Source organism: Myotis yumanensis, unplaced genomic scaffold (assembly GCF_028538775.1).
Source record: "Myotis yumanensis isolate MYYU_CA2020_CCGP unplaced genomic scaffold, mMyoYum1.0.hap1 SCAF_13, whole genome shotgun sequence".
Classification (NCBI taxonomy): domain Eukaryota; kingdom Metazoa; phylum Chordata; class Mammalia; order Chiroptera; family Vespertilionidae; genus Myotis; species Myotis yumanensis.
The window spans coordinates 41,471,950-41,491,338 of NW_027223764.1; the positions used below are offsets into that span (position 1 = coordinate 41,471,950).

At 48.2% G+C, this 19,389-nt stretch overlaps 1 protein-coding gene across 1 annotated transcript in view; it reads left to right on the plus strand.

Moving 5' to 3' along the window:
- Positions 1–19,389, plus strand: part of MACROH2A2 (macroH2A.2 histone) — a 45,087-nt gene that overhangs the window by 22,968 nt on the left and 2,730 nt on the right. Inside the window, exons 2-7 of the mRNA XM_070432901.1 lie at positions 1,902–2,132; positions 10,718–10,824; positions 11,458–11,655; positions 12,629–12,739; positions 14,420–14,519; positions 15,823–15,912. Of these exons, the coding sequence (XP_070289002.1) occupies positions 1,961–2,132; positions 10,718–10,824; positions 11,458–11,655; positions 12,629–12,739; positions 14,420–14,519; positions 15,823–15,912 (778 nt within the window). The 5' untranslated portion in view covers positions 1,902–1,960. The remainder of the gene's footprint in view (positions 1–1,901; positions 2,133–10,717; positions 10,825–11,457; positions 11,656–12,628; positions 12,740–14,419; positions 14,520–15,822; positions 15,913–19,389) is intronic.

Genomic DNA, 19,389 nt, shown 5'->3' on the forward strand with positions numbered 1-19,389 from the left:
TCCTCAGTCATAACAGAGCAATCAGATACTTTAGAAAATTGAACACTATGCTCATTCTTCCATCCGGATTAAATCAATCCCCGTTTTGTATCTTTCACACTAGCCATGCATTCATTTAGAACTTTCTTCCATCATATTCTTAGCCACTTTCTTAGGCCTTTTTGTTGCCATCTTGGTTGTTAGTAAGCTGACCTAACCAAAATTTGAAATGGCTGCCTCCACAGGTAGAACCAATTTCAGCGGAGTTTTGACTTTCTCATTGTCCATCCCCAAACGAAATGGCCACAGAGAATGATGTTGCCTTTTGGGCACAGAGCTTTGATTCATTAAAACATTTCCTACACGTTTTCTGGCTTCTTTTCTTTGGTCCTGCTTGCTTGTCCTTTGTAATTTGCTTTTATTTATTCTGAATTATATTCTATTTTTTGGTCACAGTACTCCCTTGACCAACAAGTTAGGCTCTATCACAATTCTCTTGAGTTAGTTTTAGCCTTTTAGAGACTCTTTCAGAAACAGAGAATTGTTTTATCTTCACACAAAAATAGTTTCCTGAAATACACATGTCTCTGGGGGGCATTGTATTGAAATCACCTCTTCCTGCTGATTCTGAATTTCTCCCTCAAATTCCAGGGAACAGAAGCTTGGGCTGCATTCTCACTTTTCATTTGCGGTGTTTGGTTACTTTGCATTAACATATTCAATACAGTGGCCTCTTCTGGCATGTGTCGGTTTTTAAGAATTATTGGAAATCAGCCATGTATAGGTCAAAGCTATGAATACAGTACAGTGGGGCCTTGACTCACGAGTGTCCCGACTAACAAGTTTTTTGAAATACCAGCTGTCTCTCCCCCGATTTTTTGCATTGAGTTGATAGAGTAATTTGAGTTAACGAGCTCCTTAATGAGCTCCTTAACGAGCTCGGTCTTGGAACAAATTAAACTCATAAGTGAAGGCCCCACTGTACTAATGTATTAAAACAGGCCGAAGCAAATTGGAGAAAAGAGGAATGTGTTAGCTTTGTTATTGCTGCTGTAACGAATTACCCTCAAATTTAGTGGCTTAAAACAAGACAGACTTACTCTCTCACAGTCTGGAGGTCAGAAGCCCTTATACTGGGCTAAAATGGCGCTGGCAGCCTCAGCCGGCGTGGCTCAGTGGATAGAGCATCGGCCTGCAGACTGAAGAGCCCCGGGTTCAATTCCGGTCAAGGGCACATGCCCGGGTTGCGTGCTCGATCCCCAATAGGGGGCTAGGAGGCAGCCGATCAATGATTCTTTCTCATCATTGATGTTTCTACTCTCTCCCTCTCCCTTCCTGTCTGAAATCAATAAAAAAATATTTTTTAAAAATTAAAATAAAATGGCGTCGGCAGGTCTGGTCCTTTCTGGAGGCTCTGAGGGGAGAATTCATTCCCTTCACTCATATCGTTCCTCACTCTCATCTCCTGCCCGCCTCGTGGAAGAACCTTTGCAGTTCCATTAGACCCGCCCAGACCATCCAGGATACGCTCCCCAGCTCAGGACCCCGAACTTAATCCCATCTGCAGGGTCCCTTCTGCCATATAAGGCGACACATCCCAAATGGTCTGGGGGTGACGAAGTGGCTGTCGTTGGAAACCATTATGCGCTGACTGAAAGGCCTTGGCCTCTCTCTAGTGACAGTGTTTGGCCTCTCGTATTGAGGTTGGGCTGGCTTGATGGGGTGGGGAGAGGTTTGTGGGTGGGCCTGCCGGCGGCCTGCAAAGGCCCCATGGCCCGCTTCCTGCCTGCAGCACCCTGCGGTGGCAGCCGGTCTCAGCCACCTCCCGGACTGTCCGGCGTCACCGAGTGCTCTAGGACCGCTCACTGTTCCCAAGATGCTCTCCAGCCGCCCTTCCTCGCCCTGCTTTCTTTCCTTTTCAGCATTGTGCTAGCGCCAGGAAGCCACCGTGTCAGCAAGCTGCGAGGGAGACTGAGGCAAGATGTCGGGCCGGAGCGGGAAGAAGAAAATGTCCAAGCTGTCCCGTTCAGCCAGGGCCGGGGTCATCTTCCCGGTGGGGAGGCTGATGCGTTACCTGAAGAAAGGGACGTTCAAGTACCGGATCAGCGTGGGTGCTCCCGTGTACATGGCGGCAGTCATCGAGTACCTGGCAGGTAGGGTGCCTCGAGGGGCAGGTAACCCGCCCCCAGATTGCACGGTCCGCTCGGCCCCTCTCACACCGGCTGGGAGGGTGCTGTCTCAAGGCTGCTGTGGGTGGCAGCTGGGTTGGGGCTTGCCTGCTTGCTGATCAGTTTCTGCAGGCTCTAGGGGAGAGAAAAGGGCATAAGACGGGCAGGTGATCAGCACGGGAGGAAGAGAACCCACAGGAAAGTGGCTTTTCCAGCCCAGCCCTGAAAACGGTGTGTCTTGTGTAGGCAAATGCAATGTGTGAGAATCTAGGTTCCCAAAGAAGAGAGGCTACAGGAGGAAGGGGGTGCTATTTGTTTTATAAAAGGGGGTCTTCACTTTACAGAAAGTCCTCATTAAACATCGGTTCTCCGGGGCATGAAACTAGGACTCGATGTCCATAAATAACATTGACCAAACATCAAAGGCATGTTCAGTTGGTTCCATGAAGCCAACATTCTAGTTTTGCTCCTTTACAGAGGTGGTTCTCTGTCTACAGTGGGTACGTAGGAAATCGTTTCCCGTATTGGTTGTTAAAATTACTTTTTTACTAAGAGATGAGAGTTTTGCTATATGGGTTCTCTATATATTTGAGAGCTTTCTACTTCGTTTTTGTTATTGTACTCTTATGTCGTAAACAGAAGATATACTTCACAATTTCAAGGAGGCTTTAAAATATATATAGCCGGCCAGTGTGGCTCAGTGGGTTGGAACAGGAGGTCATAGTTCAATTCCGGCCAGGGCACACGCCCTGGTTGCATCCTTGATCCCCAGTAGGGGACATGCAGGAAGCAACTGATCAATGATTCTCTCTTGTCATTAGTGTTTCTCTCTCCCTCTCCTTTTCCCTCTCTGAAATCAATTTTAATTTTTTTAAATTTTTAAGATATATAGAAATACAAATCTATATAAATAAGTGTGGTTAGTTCATTGAAAGGGTCCTCTTAGCCATTGGCAATAATGTCTTGGACTCTGCCCATGGGGATTCCCTAGACACCAGATCCTTTGGAAAGTCCACCAGGGAGAAAAGCAAACTTCCCCAAACCACCTACCTGGAAGCTGAGCCCCTTGCAGCCACAGCATGAAAACCCCCAGGCGGTCAGGGCTGGACCCAGTGTCTCTCCCAGATCCCTCTTCCCCTCCTGCTTCTCCCTCAAGCGCAATCTCTTCCTCCTTAAATGTATGGTCCTGTTCTGCCCTCCTGGTCCCCATCGCTCACCGAGCACCGTTACCGATGAAAGGTTTGCCTTGATTCCTTCGTGGAAGCTTCTCCCCCGGACCTTCTGTCAGGCACACCGACCGCAGCACCATGAACCTGTCCCTTACTGTGCAATGAAAGCCCTCCTGGGCTAAAGGTTTTCCAGGAGGATCCTTCAGGAGGTGGGAGAGAGGCTAAAGGGCTCTGAAGGTCAACTGAGTCCAGGGAGATAGAGCAGTGCTGTTCAAGGTGGGATCCTTGTCTTGTTGACAAGGGCTGGGGTGGCGCCTGAGACTCCGCCCTTCTAACAAGCTCCCAGGTGATGCCCATGCTGCTGGTTCCAGGACTGCTCAGAGGAGCAAGGTGGTACCAGTCTCTCAGCAGCAGACCTACAGGCGTGGGGGATGCTTGTTCAAAATGCAAAATTCCTGGCTGCACCCCTTCCGGTGGCCTGATTTTCTGGGTCTGGGGTAGAACCCAGAAACCTGATGGGAAAACCTGCTGGCTCTGGGTAGCTGGCTTCGAGAAAGATGAATGAAACTTTAAAACAACCTGTTAAACTCGTGTCACCCACTGAGACTGGAAACCACTTGGGTGACCCAGAGATCCCACAGCCGCCCAGCAGGAGCTGGGCTTCCCTGAGACCCTCCGATCCCAAGCTGTGCACTTACTGCTACACCACCGTGACCCATTATACTGTGTGTATAATCAAAGTAATTAAGTACTTTGTATGTCTCCACTTGGCAAAAGTCACACTTCGTGCATAATAAAACAAATGCGGCCTTTTGAATCAAGGGCATCTCTGTTCATCTTTGGTTCAGATAAAAGCTTACATTTTCCCATTTATTCAACCAATATCTGGTAAGCATCTACTTGTCAGTACACACACTAAGTCCTCAGGCTGCTCTCTGGTCATAGAATTGAACCGTTGCTAGGATTTTTCATGTGTCTTGGATTAGAGCCCCCAGCCTCCACAGCAGTCACACTGTGACTTTGAGCCAGCCGGTCTTTTTTTTTTTTTTTTTAATATATTTTATTGATTTTTTTACAGAGAGGAAGGGAGAGGGATAGAGAGTTAGAAACATCAATGAGAGAGAAACATCAATCAGCTGCCTCCTGCACACCCCCAACTGGGGATGTGCCCGCAACCAAGGTACATGCCCTTGACCGGAATCGAACCTGGGACCCTTCAGTCCGCAGGCTGACGCTCCATCCACTGAGCCAAACCAGCTAGGGCGAGCCAGCAGGTCTTTAAGGACTTATAGTACCTTCCAGAGTAGAGCGTCCTTCTGTTTCTCAGTGAATGGAGTTCTCAAAATCTTCCATTCACTCACAAACAGTTATTGAGCACCTACTTTGGGCCAGGTGTTGTAGATGCTGAGGATAGAGCCTAGACCAGGACAGACAGGAATCCCTCCCTCCAGCAGAATGCATTCCCGAGGAAGGAGCAGGCAAACGGCGGGGGGGGGTGGGGGGGGGCCGGGGCGGGGGTGCTGCATCAAGCGTGCTAAGTGCTGGGGGACAAATAAAGTAGATACTACTGATAGGGTGTTCCAGAAAAGGGAAGGGAAGGGGAGGGGAGTCGTAAATAGAGCCACCCAAGAAGGCCCATCTGAAGGAAACCAGGGAGTGGGCCAGCAGATGTCTGGGGGTGGGCGCCCTAGCCTGGGGGAAGGCAGGTGCTGGCAGTGTTGGGGGAACAGCAGTGGGGCCAGAGGGCTACAGCTGGGGGCGGGGCTTGGACTGTAAATGAGGCCCAAGGGAGAAGGGGCTGGAATTGGGGGAGGGGTGGGGATAAGAGCTAGCAATAGCGGCTCTGCAGGGTTTGGAGCAGAGGCGGGAGTGATCTGATCCTGAGGGAGGGGTACAGGGTGGAAGCAGAAGAAGCAGCTGGAAGGCTATGGCAGAGATCCAGTGAGTGGGCAGTGAAGGCACCGAGGAAGAGTAGAGTACTGATATGTTTTGAAGGCAAAGCCAACAGGACTTGCTCATGAGTTGCACATGAAATAGAAGAGAGGATGAGCACCTAGAAGGATGGCATAGCCATTAATATCCGGCCCCCTCTCTCCAGCCAGTCCCAGTATCCAGCATCTTCCTCAGTCAAATGGAGAAGGTGAGTCTGGCCGGTGGTACTCAGTGGTTGAGCGTAGACCTGTGAACCAGGAGGTCAGGGTTCGATTCCCGGTCGGGGCATATGCCCAGGTTGCGGGCTCGATCCCCGGTAGAGCACATGCAGGAGGCAGCCAATCAATTATGTTTCCTCTTTCATCGATGTTTCTATCTCTCTATCCCTCTTCTTTCCTGATGCCTGGGTCTCACCCCCAGAAATTCTGGGGTATGTTCTGGGCATCAGGGTTTCTCAAAGCTCCCCCAAATGATCTGATGGGCAATAGAGTTGGGAATTAGTAGGAGTTAACCAGATTCAGATGGGAGGGGTTGCGCAGGGGGAGATTGTCCGGTTGGGGAGGAACAAGGATGAAGTTTAGAGGAAGTATGTAGCACTTCCAGGAACTAGAGGAAGTTCCGTGTACCAGGAACAGGCTGGGAAATGGCAGGGCCGGGGGTTGGTGGTGGGAATGAGATGGAGTGGGGAGCAGGCCACTGAGGACCACGATGAGCTATTAAGAATAAATAATTTACCTTTTTTATGTTGAGAAAATGTTTTATAAAATATTTTTAATTGAGAGGACAAAGAAGTCTTAAAGCAGGGTTAAATTTCAGGGCACCTTCTGAAATCATTGTGTAGCATAGGAACTCATCATTTACACATCATTTCCAGACAATTAGGTCTATCCATTTAACACCAAGCATTTTTACCTAATGATTCTCACTTATTACATTTGTGTTTTGAAGAGCTCACTTTGGCAGCCAGAGCCACACACGTGGTTGTTCAGATTGTACACTGCGCAAGGACACACATTTAAGGGCATGCCATTCACAGCGTGGCCCTCAGATAACTATCTTTACTATGAGCATTTCCAGCAGATGGCAGTAAAGGGTCTTGTTCAGATGAAATCAGGGCAGTACAGTGTCTTGAGGAAGAGGCATCTTTTTCTAATTTGCACAAAGGCGCCTTTGGCCTAGTGATGGCCTTGTTGGCTCGGATCTGGAGGAGGACAAAACGGAGACAGGGAAACCATTTCGACAGTCACTACTGTTTTCTGGGCCGGAAGAGAAGAGAGCCTTAACTCAGATCATGGCAACAAGCGTGGAGAAGAGGGGCAAAGGCGTGTGAGCTTGATGAGGCCGGGAGGAGGGCGGGCGGGAGGAGGAGAGAATGACTCTAAGGTCTGTGTGTGGATGGAGCTGCCCGTCCCAAGGGTGATGGGAGGAGCAGGCTTGGGAAGGGGGTGATATGAATGTGGGGAGCTGGATTTACCTGTGGAACACCCACATGAGGAGTCCCAGGTGACATCTCAGCAGAGCTGGAGGTGCAGATCTGACCACACGGCAAGGTAGGTGGAAGCTGGAACCACAAGTGGATGGGGTTCCCCAAAAGACACATGGCCTGAGCAGAGCAAAGGGCCCAGACACAGCCCAGGGGCGCCATCATCTAGCGGGCAGGTATACAAGCAAGATGGGGCCAGAGAGGGAGACGGTCTCAAAGGAGTGGCCACTCCGGGCCCTCTGTTCTAACCCTCCATTTAATGTGCTATTTCCCATCTGCTGGGGTCGGGATGCCCGGTGTCGATTCAGTTCGTGTCCAAAATGAGAGGACACAGCTCTTCCAAAATAATTTCTTTTGGCTACAGAAATATATATTTTTTTTTTTTACTACTAGATACTCGGGTGCATTCCAGATGGTTACTATTGCTGGAAACCAGACTTCCAAGAAGTTAGAGGTTTGCTATGGAAGTCTATAAACTTCCATGGAAGTCGCCACCACTTAATGGAATAATGATCTCCCTACAGAATTTCCAGTGGAACAAATGTGTGCCATTTAAATCCAGTTTTCCTCCTGATGGCCAATAGAAGGAGACTTGTGTTCCCAAAATCAATAAAGTCACTCAACACTGTAGCAACTATAACGTGGAAGAGATGTGAGAATGAATTCGCAATGTTGTAGCACTTTTCATTATGGAAATGCCACATAAATACTTAATTTTAATGCTTATTTTATAATCCACTTGAATGCGTTTGTCAGAACAACATTTGAAAATATTAATAATGATTAATGTTGTTTCAAACATTTAAATCATCGGTTCTCAACCTGTGGGTCGCGACCCCTTTGGCGGTCGAACGACCCTTTCACAGGGGTCGCCTAAGACCATCCTGCATATCAGATATTTACATTACGATTCATAACAGTAGCAACGTTACAGTTATGAAGTAGCAACGAAAATAATTTTACGGTTGGGTCACAACATGAGGAACTGTATTTAAAGGGCCAGAAGGTTGAGAACCACTGATTTAAATGGTGGCATCCCTGTCCCAGGGAATGTTCAGATGAAACATTCAACAGAGAAAAGAACTCCTTGGTCTAGATTTTCTGGTGTATCGTTAAGTTCTCCTCTTTAAAGAAAAGAGGAAGAAAAAGGAAGCTCTACCTTTGCTTTTTCACTAGAGCACATGGTCAAGGTTTTCTTTCTAGAACGGATTTTGGAAGGGCTGGTCCGGGAGCTGAGTCGCACGCTTCGTGCCACCTGCTGAGTCACTGCGGTGACTCTCTCCTGTGCTGCACTTAATTCTGGCAGATTTCCCATCTGCGGGTCTCATGTCCGTGCGTCTGTCCGTCAAGCTGAAAATAACCTGAGCTTCAGGGACTTCTGGCAGGCCCCAAGCATGGCGGGTTTCCCCATGAGCCCTGCTTCTCATGCTGACGACTAAGTTAATGAACTTGGGAGGGTGCTTAACTTCTTCCTCTAAATGCAGGGAACAGAGGCAGGAGAGTGATGGGCCAAGATGCTAAATTACATTTGATTTCTCAGAAGCTTAACATTGGAGGCTCCTTGGCCCCCACACCCACCTAGGAAAAAGGGTGAGTGGAGTGCACCTTCTCCCCAGGCATGGGGCCCCCGAGATGAGCAAGTGCAGGAAACTCCGTTTTATTACGCACAGTGGGATGCTGCACATTTTAACCTAGAGTCATGCTGCAAGCCTATTTTTTTAAAATATGTTTTTACTGATTTCAGAGAGAGGAAGGGAGAGGGAGAGAGAGAAACATCAATGATGAGAATCATTGATTGGCTGCCTCCTGCATGCACCCTACTAGAGATCAAGCCTGCAACCTGGGCATGTGCCCTGATGGGGAATCGAACCGTGACTTCCTAGTTCATGGATCAACGCTCAACCACTGAGCCACACCGGCCAGGCCAGCAAGCCTATTAGTGAAAGCTTTATGACTGCATTTCTTTTTGATGGGTACACTTTTTTAAATAAAGAAAGGGTTGGGCAGCAGTCTGAAAGCAGCAAATCAGATTATCCAATATGGCATTAATTTCAAATTCTCTGCCCCATTGTCTCAACAAATATGCTCATAATTCTCCAACTGCAGTGCCCCCTCAATCTCTGATTCAGGAAACATGATCCCTGTATAAATGAATTGTTGGTAAACACAATATTCATTGCTTAATAACCTGGAAGGGATGCTATGAGATGAATTTGCAGTAATTTAGCACTTTTCATTATGGAAATGCCATATAAATATTTAACTCTAATGATTATTTTATTCTAATTTTTGTTAATTACATTTGCTTAGTTAATATGGCATACTTATGCCAAGTTTTTATTTTATTGCCATATATTTTATAAGTGATGGCAATTTCATGTGCTATTTTATTTGAAATTAGGTTGATTGTAAAGACATACATAATCCCCTGTTAATTTTAAGATTTAATATTTATGCCATTATACCAGCAAATCCCCAACACACACACACACACACACGCCTGTGCAAACACCTCACAACAAATTTATGCGCACATGCACATACGCACACATTTTCCCCCACGTGTTAGTGAAACAACTCAATGGCACATTGCTGTTAGCTTTCTAAAGGAAGGAATTTTTCTTTATAGGCTCATTCATTCTTTTAAAAGCAGACAAGTTTGATTTAGCAGAACATCCTAAAATTGAGGAAGAAGGAAAAATAACAAAATAAGAGGAGAAAGGAGAAAGCATACAGATGATATGAAACAATTCTATAGATTTTTTTTTAAAACTTGACTCAAAAATTTGGTAGCAGGTGAAGTAGTATTAGGAAAATTTCTTTCTGTCAGTTCTTTCACATTTACCACATAACATGTTCGTTAAACTCAGAGCCAGGCTTAGGCTCTGAGGGGTATGAGGAAACCCCTGAGCCCCAACATTCCTTCCTTCGCAGACCTCATAGGTCTCCCCACTAGGAATTCACTTCTCAGGTTGAGCATTTCCTCATCCCGCAGTGTAAGTGAGTTCTTCCCATCCACTTTCCTTTAGGACAAGAGGGACCTGGGGCATCAAGTGAAGTGGAAAACGGGATTCTGAAAGGGGTCCCACTGGGTACCAGAGACAGACTTCACCTACATCACTGTTCTCTTCAGAGATGCCCCATGCTAGGGTTTAAACAAGAGTTTATTTCTCTCTCATAAAAGAAGTCTATAGAACAGTGATGGCGAACCTTTTGAGCTCAGCATGTCAGCATTTTGAAAAACCCTAACTTAACTCTGGTGCCATGTCACATATAGAAATTTTTTTGATATTTGCAACCATAGTAAAACAAAGATTTATATTTCTGATATTTATTTTATATATTTAGATGCCATTTAACAAAGAAAAATCAACCAAAAAAATGAGTTCGCGTGTCACCTCTGACACGCGTGTCATAGGTCCGCCATCACTGCTATAGAACATAGTCCAGGTTGGTAAGGAAGCCCCACAGCCATAAGATACCTCAGCTCCTTCTGTCTTGTTACTCCACATCCACAGCTTCTTCTTGGTCAAATCCCAGCCATCCCGTCCTCAGTCCAGCAATAGAAAAGGAAGGGGTACCATGCAACACGACTGCTTGCCTTTCACTGGCCAGAGCTTAGTCACATGACCACCTGTATCAACAAGGGAGGTTGGGAAAGACTGTCTTCATTCCTTCCCATGGATATGGGCTCAGCAAAAAAAAAAAAAAAAAAATCAGATCCATATACCAAGGAGGATGGGGAGGAATTAATGTCAAGGGACAACTAGAAGACTTTGTTCCAGGATCATAGGTCAGGTCTTGCTAACATGTCTTACTTGTCTAAGACCTGAATTCTTTTCAGCTTTCTGGATTTCTTTCCAGGCTCAGACCTAAAAATCACAAGTGAATCAATGTGATCAAACTCAAAGACCATTCCCAAGGAAAAGCTTCAGGGAGCTCAGTCCCCATTCTGTGATTGCCTCCCCCCACCCTTGTCATTTCAGCGGAGATTCTAGAATTGGCTGGCAATGCCGCGAGGGACAACAAGAAGGCCCGGATAGCCCCGAGACACATCCTGCTGGCAGTGGCCAACGATGAGGAGCTCAATCAGGTACCTCTGCCGCACGGACACATGCCACTAACTGGGTTTGTCAGACACACGACTGCATGTGGACACAGCTGGCTGCAAGTCATTCCTGCTCTAGTTCCCGTCACATTTGCACCAAAATAGGTCTTTTAGATCCTAAAAGAGAAGAATCGATTCTTCTAGGGTATCATTCAGCTTCAAAATGCAATTGCCTCTGGAGTAGATCCTGTTATATATTCTGGGTCTGGCCAGGCCTTCTTTTCCTCAAAGGAGTGCAGAGACCAGTGGTCTGCTGGGTCTAGCCCCAGCTTTGACCTTTGAACTTCATTTTGTCAAGCTGCGCTCCCCATGCGTGAGGCTCTTTATCCTCTGTTATGTCTGGAATTCCGGAGCCCTGGGCAGCATCGCTGGTTTCAACCTCTCTACCCTTTCATTTTGCTTGGCTTGTTGTGTTTTCTGCACAAGATCACAGGAGGCCTTGACGCCTACAGAGATACTCTCTGCAAGAGAAACAGAAAAAGCCAGTTAGACGGTGTATTATGCAACTTAGGGGAAACAAAGGCCAGATTTAACCTTGTTTTGCCAACAGTTAGAACTGTATTAAACCCAGAATCAGCAAGCTCTTAGCTGTCTGAACTGATGCGTTTCTCTCTTCAGCTGCTGAAAGGAGTGACCATTGCCAGCGGAGGCGTCCTGCCCAGAATCCACCCCGAACTGCTGGCCAAAAAGCGAGGGACCAAAGGCAAGTCGGAAACTATCCTCTCCCCTCCCCCTGAGAAAAGAGGAAGGAAGGCCACGTCGGGCAAGAAGGGGGGCAAGAAATCCAAGGCTGCCAAACCACGGACGTCCAAAAAGGTGAGCCAGGCTGCGTCCGTGAGCCAGGGGCTCTCAGAACAGCAGGAAAGTTGAACCGTCGAAGATGAAGCTGTAGCCACATCTCTAGAAAATGGGGGACTCCACAGCGCGGTGCTGGGAGAAAATGCCAAGCATGCGCTCCAATCACCAGGCAGGGTCTACCAGCGGTTTCCACAGCGCGGGTGGTCCTCATGTTTCCAGATCCCCGCCATTGCCCCCACTAAAACCTACGTGAGAGCCGACAGCCTGACGCGCTGCTATTCACTTCTCCAGCGCTCCATGTTGCCACTGAAACATCTCTAGTCTCCCCTAGATAGTCCCCTAGGTCCGGCCGAGGGGTTTCAGGTGTGGCGGAGAACCTGATGAGCAGCTACAGCCAGAGATGCCGTTTGCAGAGTAATATTTTCAGGTGCTGCCCAGCACAGTAACTGCTCTCCACGTGTGGTTCTATCTATTTGAATTTAACTTAATTAAATCAAATTTAAAAGTATTTTCTCGGTTACACAAGCTGAGTGCTCAATTGCCCTGGCAGCGCAGACGCAGGACGTTCCCACAATCACAGGAAGTTCTGTTGGACAGCCCTCCACAGACCTCATGACAATACAGAGGTCATGTAAGCGCTCCCTGGGCTGCCTCGGTGCCCCAGGGGAAACCGGGGACAGGGGGTTGAGCAGTGTGCTGGAACGACCCTCCCGGGTTCTGATGCTTGTCATCGTAAGTGGAGAAGAGCAAGAATCACATAACTGTGCGACAGGCTCGCGTGAACCTTTGAACACGTCGTATTTTTGGCAGCACCCGTTTCTTTTCCTGATATTGCTACCCTTTGCTTCCCTCCATCAAGAGCAGTAGAACATAACGCTAACCACTGCCTTTCATGCCCGCGGGGGTGGTGGCCATGGGAAGAGCTTTATCGAGCCACTTTGGGCTTTTTCTCCAATGACTTCCCACCTGTTCCTCTGATTTCTACCCACAGTCCAAACCAAAAGACAGCGATAAAGAAGGGACTTCGAATTCCACCTCTGAAGACGGGCCAGGAGATGGATTCACCATCTTGTCTTCTAAGAGCCTCGTTCTAGGGCAGAAGGTACTAAAGAGAATTGTGCTGTGCTGTGCTGTAGTAAAACATGATTGCATTTTCAAATCCTCACCTGAGGATTTGTTTATTGATTTTTAGAGAAAGGAAGAGAGAGAGAGAGAGAGAGAGAGAAACATCTATCGATTGCCTCCCATACTCGCTGTGACCGGGGATGGAATCCACAACCTAGGTGTGTGTCCTGACCAGGGATCGAACCCACAAACTTTCGGTGCATGGGATGACGCCACAACCAACTGAGCCTCCCCCAGGGCCATGGTTCCATTTTTATAGCCTGCTGTTTACAAGCAGTGACGACTCCTTCATCTCTGGTTCCCCTAATAGGACTTTCTCTCTGGCCTTGAATGATTCATTTTTGAACTAACGAGTAAAGAAGGTCCTTCGTGCTGAGGATTGTTCATGCTGATGTTGGTCGGCCAAAAGTAAGCATTGAGAGTAGATAGTTGGTCAGTAGATAGGACGGCATTACTGGGTTTGCTGGAAATGGCCCAAGTCCCAGTTATTTCTGTGCTCACCAAAATGCTCAGAGCCAACTTTCTCAAGCAGGCTTTGGGCGGTCCACGTTACATGGCTCCCTGTAATTCATCAAAGAAAGAAAATAGAAATATGTTTCCTGAAAACCCCTGGTGTTAGAAATGAATGATTTGCCAATAATTTCGTCTGCCTGCCTTTCTCGGCTGCAGGAAGAAACAAACGGGCCAAGCAGGCCAAACATTTGAACAGTCTCCAGCAGCACAACGGTGGCCCAGCCAGACATGCAGATAATTCATTCCCCCAGCATAAAAGTTTACCAAACAGACGATTATCTGTCAGATCAACTGGGGCTGACATAAGATCCACAAGGAAACAGCTGGTCATATCTCTGGTAGCCCAATGTTTGCAGCCTGACGACAGTACAGTGTGAATCTCTATTGACGCGGTTGGGACAAGCGTGTTATAAGTGGCAGGTTCCTACGGCATCACTGATGGAAGCCCAGCGCGAAGAGGTGGAATTCATGTCCCCTCTAGGGGTCGTCCGCAGTTACGAGGCGATTAGCTTTCTCTCACTTCTTTAGGGGATCGTGAAGTTCTTGCTCAATGGGGAGGCGATGGATAATGCCTCCATCCCACTAAGCCCTGTGCCCATATGGCAGCATTTCACAAGTGCAGCCCCAAGAACGTGGTCCACTAAAGGCAAGGCTTCCAGACATACGCAGGTCAGGGTCCTGGGGGCCATCACTTCTCTCAAGCGAGGTCATCAGCTTTGCGACCCTCCCCGAAGGTCTGCGTTGCTCTGGGAAGGATGCAGGAAACAGAAGGTAGGGGAGAGAGCCAGGCTTCCCTTGCAGAAGCTACTCAGAGACTATGTCACTGACCAGCAAGGCTGCCAGAATGGGGAAAGGCAGGCATAGGCTGTAGGGAAAGGAGAAGAGGGGAGGGGGTCCCGTTTCTGCTCCTGGAAAAGGAGATCTGTGCAAGCTGCTAACCTCAGAGCGAACATCAATCCTCTGAGCTCAAAGCACCTGTTGAAAACCAAACACCGGGAAACTCGAGATGTTGCTCCATGTACAGCCCTTTGTGTTGACATTCGGTGTTAGTAACTGAGAGAATTAACAGATATGATGTGAAATATGAAGGTGCTTAACAGGATCTAATCTTTCCCACACTCTCTATCCTTTCTTCCTGATGCAGCTGTCCCTGACCCAGAGTGACATCAGCCACATTGGCTCCATGAGAGTGGAGGGCATTGTCCACCCAACCACGGCCGAAATTGACCTCAAGGAAGACATAGGTAAGGTCCCCAGATGTTAGTAGAGGCGCCGCAGTACAGCCCACTGTTCGGGCAAGCTCTTCTGAGGTTGGCCCTTGTCCGCTGGCTGTCCCCTGCTTGGGGTGCTTACCTTTATATGTAGCTGAACAGCATTACCAGAGAGTAACTAATTTTGTTTTAAATCTGCATATATTTTTTAAATTTTCATTGAAATGTTAGATGAAAACAGATCATTGGTGCACAGCTTGGTGAATTTTTCTTAAAGTGAATACATCTTTGCAACCAGCACCTTGATCATGAAGCAAAATCTTACCAGCACCTCAGAAGCCCCCTTCTCCCCACTCCCAGTCACCATTCCCTCCGAGGTGACCACTATCTTTCTTCTAACAGCACAGATGGCGTCATCTGTTTTGGAGTCTTTATAAATGAAATCATGCAGTGCGTCTTCTTTTGTGTCTGCCTCCTTTTGCTCAACTTTGTATTTGTGAAGTTCACTCACGTTGTTGAGTATGGTTGTAGTCCATTCATTCTTCTTTGCTGTATAGTATTCCACTGTAGGGATATATCCCAATTTGTTGATCCATTCTACCATTGGTGGCATTCGGGTGGTTTTTGGTTTAGATAATAATGAGTAATACTTGTACAAACGTTGTTATACATTTTTGGGGTAAAATTCTGCATATATTTTAAGCTTAAATATTGAGAAAACCATTGATAAAAAGGAAATGGGCACCTAGGAAAAGTTCATTGTCTTAAGGCAGGAGATGTTACCAGGCTAGGTAGAAGAGCCTGGGAAGGGAAGCTGGGAAGGGCACTAGAAATAATAGCATACTCAATGGTCACCGTCTCAGCCCTGGCCGGTGTGGCTCAGTTGGTTGGGTGTCGTCCCTCGCAGCAAAAAGTTGCCAGCTCGATTCCCAGTCATTGTGGCCTCAATCCCCAGTAGGTGGCCATCCAATCAAGGCATTGAATTAAATGAACACAACAGGTACTGAGCCCAGAGAACAGAAAACTGGAGCCTCAATTTTAAAAAATAATAATAATAATAATAATCTTCAGGATTCCTGTCAGGAGACACGTTATGGTCAAGTCACCCCCTAAGAAGGTCCTTGAAGAGTTTGTTAGAATCTAAGTCCCAATGGACAGAAGCCAGACCCCTGCCACAGGTGACCACTGGCAAACCAGGATTTCGGTTGCCAAGTTTTATTCCGACTTTCCAAGTACGGTTGGTTTGTTTTCTCTGGCCTCGTGAAAGTGTGTCTGACAGTGTGATTGGTGGCATTGAGAGAACAGCCACAGTGGCTCCCGCTTGTTCTCCTCACAGGGAAGGCCTTGGAGAAGGCTGGGGGCAAAGAGTTCCTGGAAACGGTGAAGGAGCTCCGCAAGTCCCAGGGCCCCTTGGAAGTGGCTGAAGGTGAGTGTGGAACTGGGCCATGTTCCCCGCACAGCCTCGCACCTCCCTCTCCAGCATCACATGCTGCCCACATGCTCATTTTGCAAAGTAAAATCTGCCGTGCCTCATCAGAAAATTGTTTTTTAATTTGAACAGTCCCAGGGGGATCATGTCATGTCCTTCGGGGGCTATAAAGTATCTGGATAGTTCAAGTCAGGGTGCTTCAGGTCACCCCAAATGGTCCGGAGTTACTGGGTAACTTTCAGTCATTCTCCTCCCTCGGCCCCTGGCGACCGGCAGTCTCCTCTGTCTGTGGATTTGCCTGTCCTGGACATGTCATGTAAATGGAGTCAGAACAGTATGGGACACTTTGTGTCTGGCTTCTTTCACAAATAATTTCTTCGAGGCTCATCATATTGTAGCACGTATCAGAACGCCATTCCTTTTTCATGGCTGAATAATATTCCATTTTGCTTCCCCATTATCACTTGGGTGGTTTCCACCTTTAGCTATTGTGAATAGAGCTGCTATAAACATTTGTGCGCAAGTTTTTGTTTGACACCTGTTTTCAAGACTATTGGGTAATTTTTGATGGATGTGTTCAACTTCTGATCTGTGTCCCCACCCACACCACCCCCCATGGCCATCCAGTCAGTGCCAGGTGCTGCCCTGATGCCAGGACCCCAAAGGCAATACATCCCCCTCCTGCCCACAAGCACCGAACAGCCTAGGAGGCAAGACAGAGTCAGTAGTGGGGCACACAGAGATGGGAGCAGGACTGCAGAGCCCACCCTCTGCTTGGGGGAGAAGTGGAATCTCCATGAGGGTATAAGACCCACTTGAGGGCAGGGACATCATGGCCATAAGGGTGTTGTGTGTGAGAAGGCTCAGGTCATGAGCCAGCAGGGAGCAGCAGGTAGGAGACCCTGTATAGACGAGAGGGGTGCCTTTGACCGTTGAAGCAAGGGACTTATGATCAAATTATAGTAGATGCTGGACAAGTAATGGGTCTTCCAGTCTAGAAAGAGTGTGAGTCCACCCCGTAGAGTCTGCACATACCATTCCCCATTCATATAGCAATGATAGCATTTTTTTTTAATTTTAAGACAGAGCCACACTGAAATATAGGACAAACATACATGTGGGCAGGGGTAGGAGCGCTGCTTGGGGCAGCAGCAGGGAAGGGCCGAGCTGCGGGTTGGGCTCCAGGTCTGCAATATGCTGAACCATCAGGAGGTGGGCTCTTAGGTGGTGATGAGAACAGAGTCACCTCCTCCGTGGAGGGAACCAAAGCCAGGCTCCGTGCTGAAAGCAACGCTCACGGCCTTTCGCTCAGACCACCACCAGGGCCTGGCTTGTGTGAAAGCTGTTTTCTAGGGGAGCCGATGGGAGCAGAGAGCCTCTCGCCCAGGCTATGTTGCCCACTGGCTCAGTGCATGGACCTACCACACCCCTTCCCAGTCATGAGACAGAGCCCTGAATTGGCCACAAAGAGTGGATCTGAGCTGGGGGTCTAAAGAAGGCACCCAGCAGACTGCTTGTCAGGGTGGGAAGAGCAAACAGCTGCTCTGCGTAGAAAGAGAGGCTCCATCTTGCGTCTGAAGTTCCAGAGGCAGAAGAGAGAAAGTAGAGAAGCCATGTTTTAAAATATCATTGCTGTGCGATTTCCAGAATGAAACCCTGGGTCCTCAGGTTGAAAATATTGAGGATAGCCCTAGTCCGTGTGGCTCAGTGGATAGAGCATCGGCCTGCGAACCAAAGGGTCCCAGGTTCAATTCCAGTCAAGGGCACGTACCTTGGTTGCAGGCTCCTCCCCGGCCAGAGCCCTGGTCAGGGCACACGCAGGAGGCAACCAATCAATGAGTTTCTCTCACATCACTATTTCTTTCTGTCTTTCCCACTCTCTCTAAAAATCAATGGAAACATATTCTCGGATGAGGATTAAAAATAAATAAATAAATAAATAAATAAATAAAATGAGTGTGGTCCATGGAAGTCATGGTGACACTTCAGAAGTTCAAACTCAAGAGAAACCTGAAAAGCAACCCACGAGGAAAGGCAGATGGTTTGCAGACAGTTCTCCTGACATCGACTTCTCTCAGCAACAAAGGTGCTTGGAGATGGGAAGGAAGTCTCTTCCGGAGCACCGAGGGGAGGGGACACTGTCCACCCAGAACTCCACGTGAGGGAGGAGAAGGATGTACAGTTTCCGACGTCCAGGAGTCGGGTCAGAAATCCGCAGCCTCCCTGCAAGGACAGCTGAGGGCTGCACTGTGAGAAACGAACCCAGGAGACGGCCGCCGGGAATGGAGCTCAGACACTGGGGCAGGTCTCTTAGGTCCAGGTCTTGAGGCCTGGGAGTGGGGTCTCCCTGGGAAGATGGGACGGGGGGGAGGAGGGGTGAATCTGGAAAAGAGGAGGCAGTTTATCAAGTTCTAATACAGGGGTCCTCAAACTACGGCCCGCAGGCCACATGCAAATACAAATATTGTATTTGTTCCCGTTTTGTTTTTTTACTTCAAAATAAGGTATGTGCAGTGTGCATAGGAATTTGTTCATAGTTTTTTTTTTAAACTATAGTCCGGCCCTCCAACTGTCTGAGGGACAGTGAACTGGCCGCCTGTTTAAAAAGTTTGAGGACCCCTTTTCTAATATCACATTTCATTTCGTTTCAAAACAGCATCACTTGTAAGAAATGCCCTGTACAAATATTCCATTAAGAAAGAATAGATTTCCAAGATGGGGTATCTAGTAGGAGGCCCCACATAAAGCCAGGACACATTCAGTTTAAGAGCAAGCAAGACACGCCCCCACTAGGCACAGAGGGCAGCAGGTGTGTATCTCGACCTTGGCGTTGGGTCGACCAAGGGGCAAGAGCCTCCCTAGAGAATCTGACCTGTAGCCGGGCAGACGTGCAGCCAAATCCAGGGCGGCCCAGAAACCTCCGGCAGGGAGGTCAGTGGGACATGACCTTGAGTTGGTAGTGTCCCCAGGTGGCACGGAGGCGAATGCACCCACTCTGTGAAAGAACTCAGCTCGGTCCAGGCTGGCAGTGGTTGTTCGGTGCATCCGGTTTCAGCCGGGAAGCTGGATGAGCCGGGGTGGGAGGTGGCGGTGGAAATGAAGCAGCCGGGCCTGGGATGAGACAAGTCTGACGAAACCGACTGGTGTTCCTGTGACAGGGAGGGAGAAGGGGGACTCGGTTTCCACGGTGAGTTGTGTCCATGTTGGACCTGGGGCACATGTCACAAGCCGTGTGAAGGCCTGCTCCCTGCAGGCTCCTCGGAGATGATCAGAAGACAATCCCTGTGTGGGGGAGCGGAGGGCCAGGTGCGTGGCTCCGACTTTCAGAGGATCCGGTCACTAGCACAAGCCGCACCAGACCTGCTGAGTGGGGATCTCAGGGCAGGGATGGACATGTCTATTGGTCAGTCTAAAAGCCATTGTATTGGTTTCCTGTCGCTGCTATAAAAAAATTACTATAAGCCCCAGCCGATG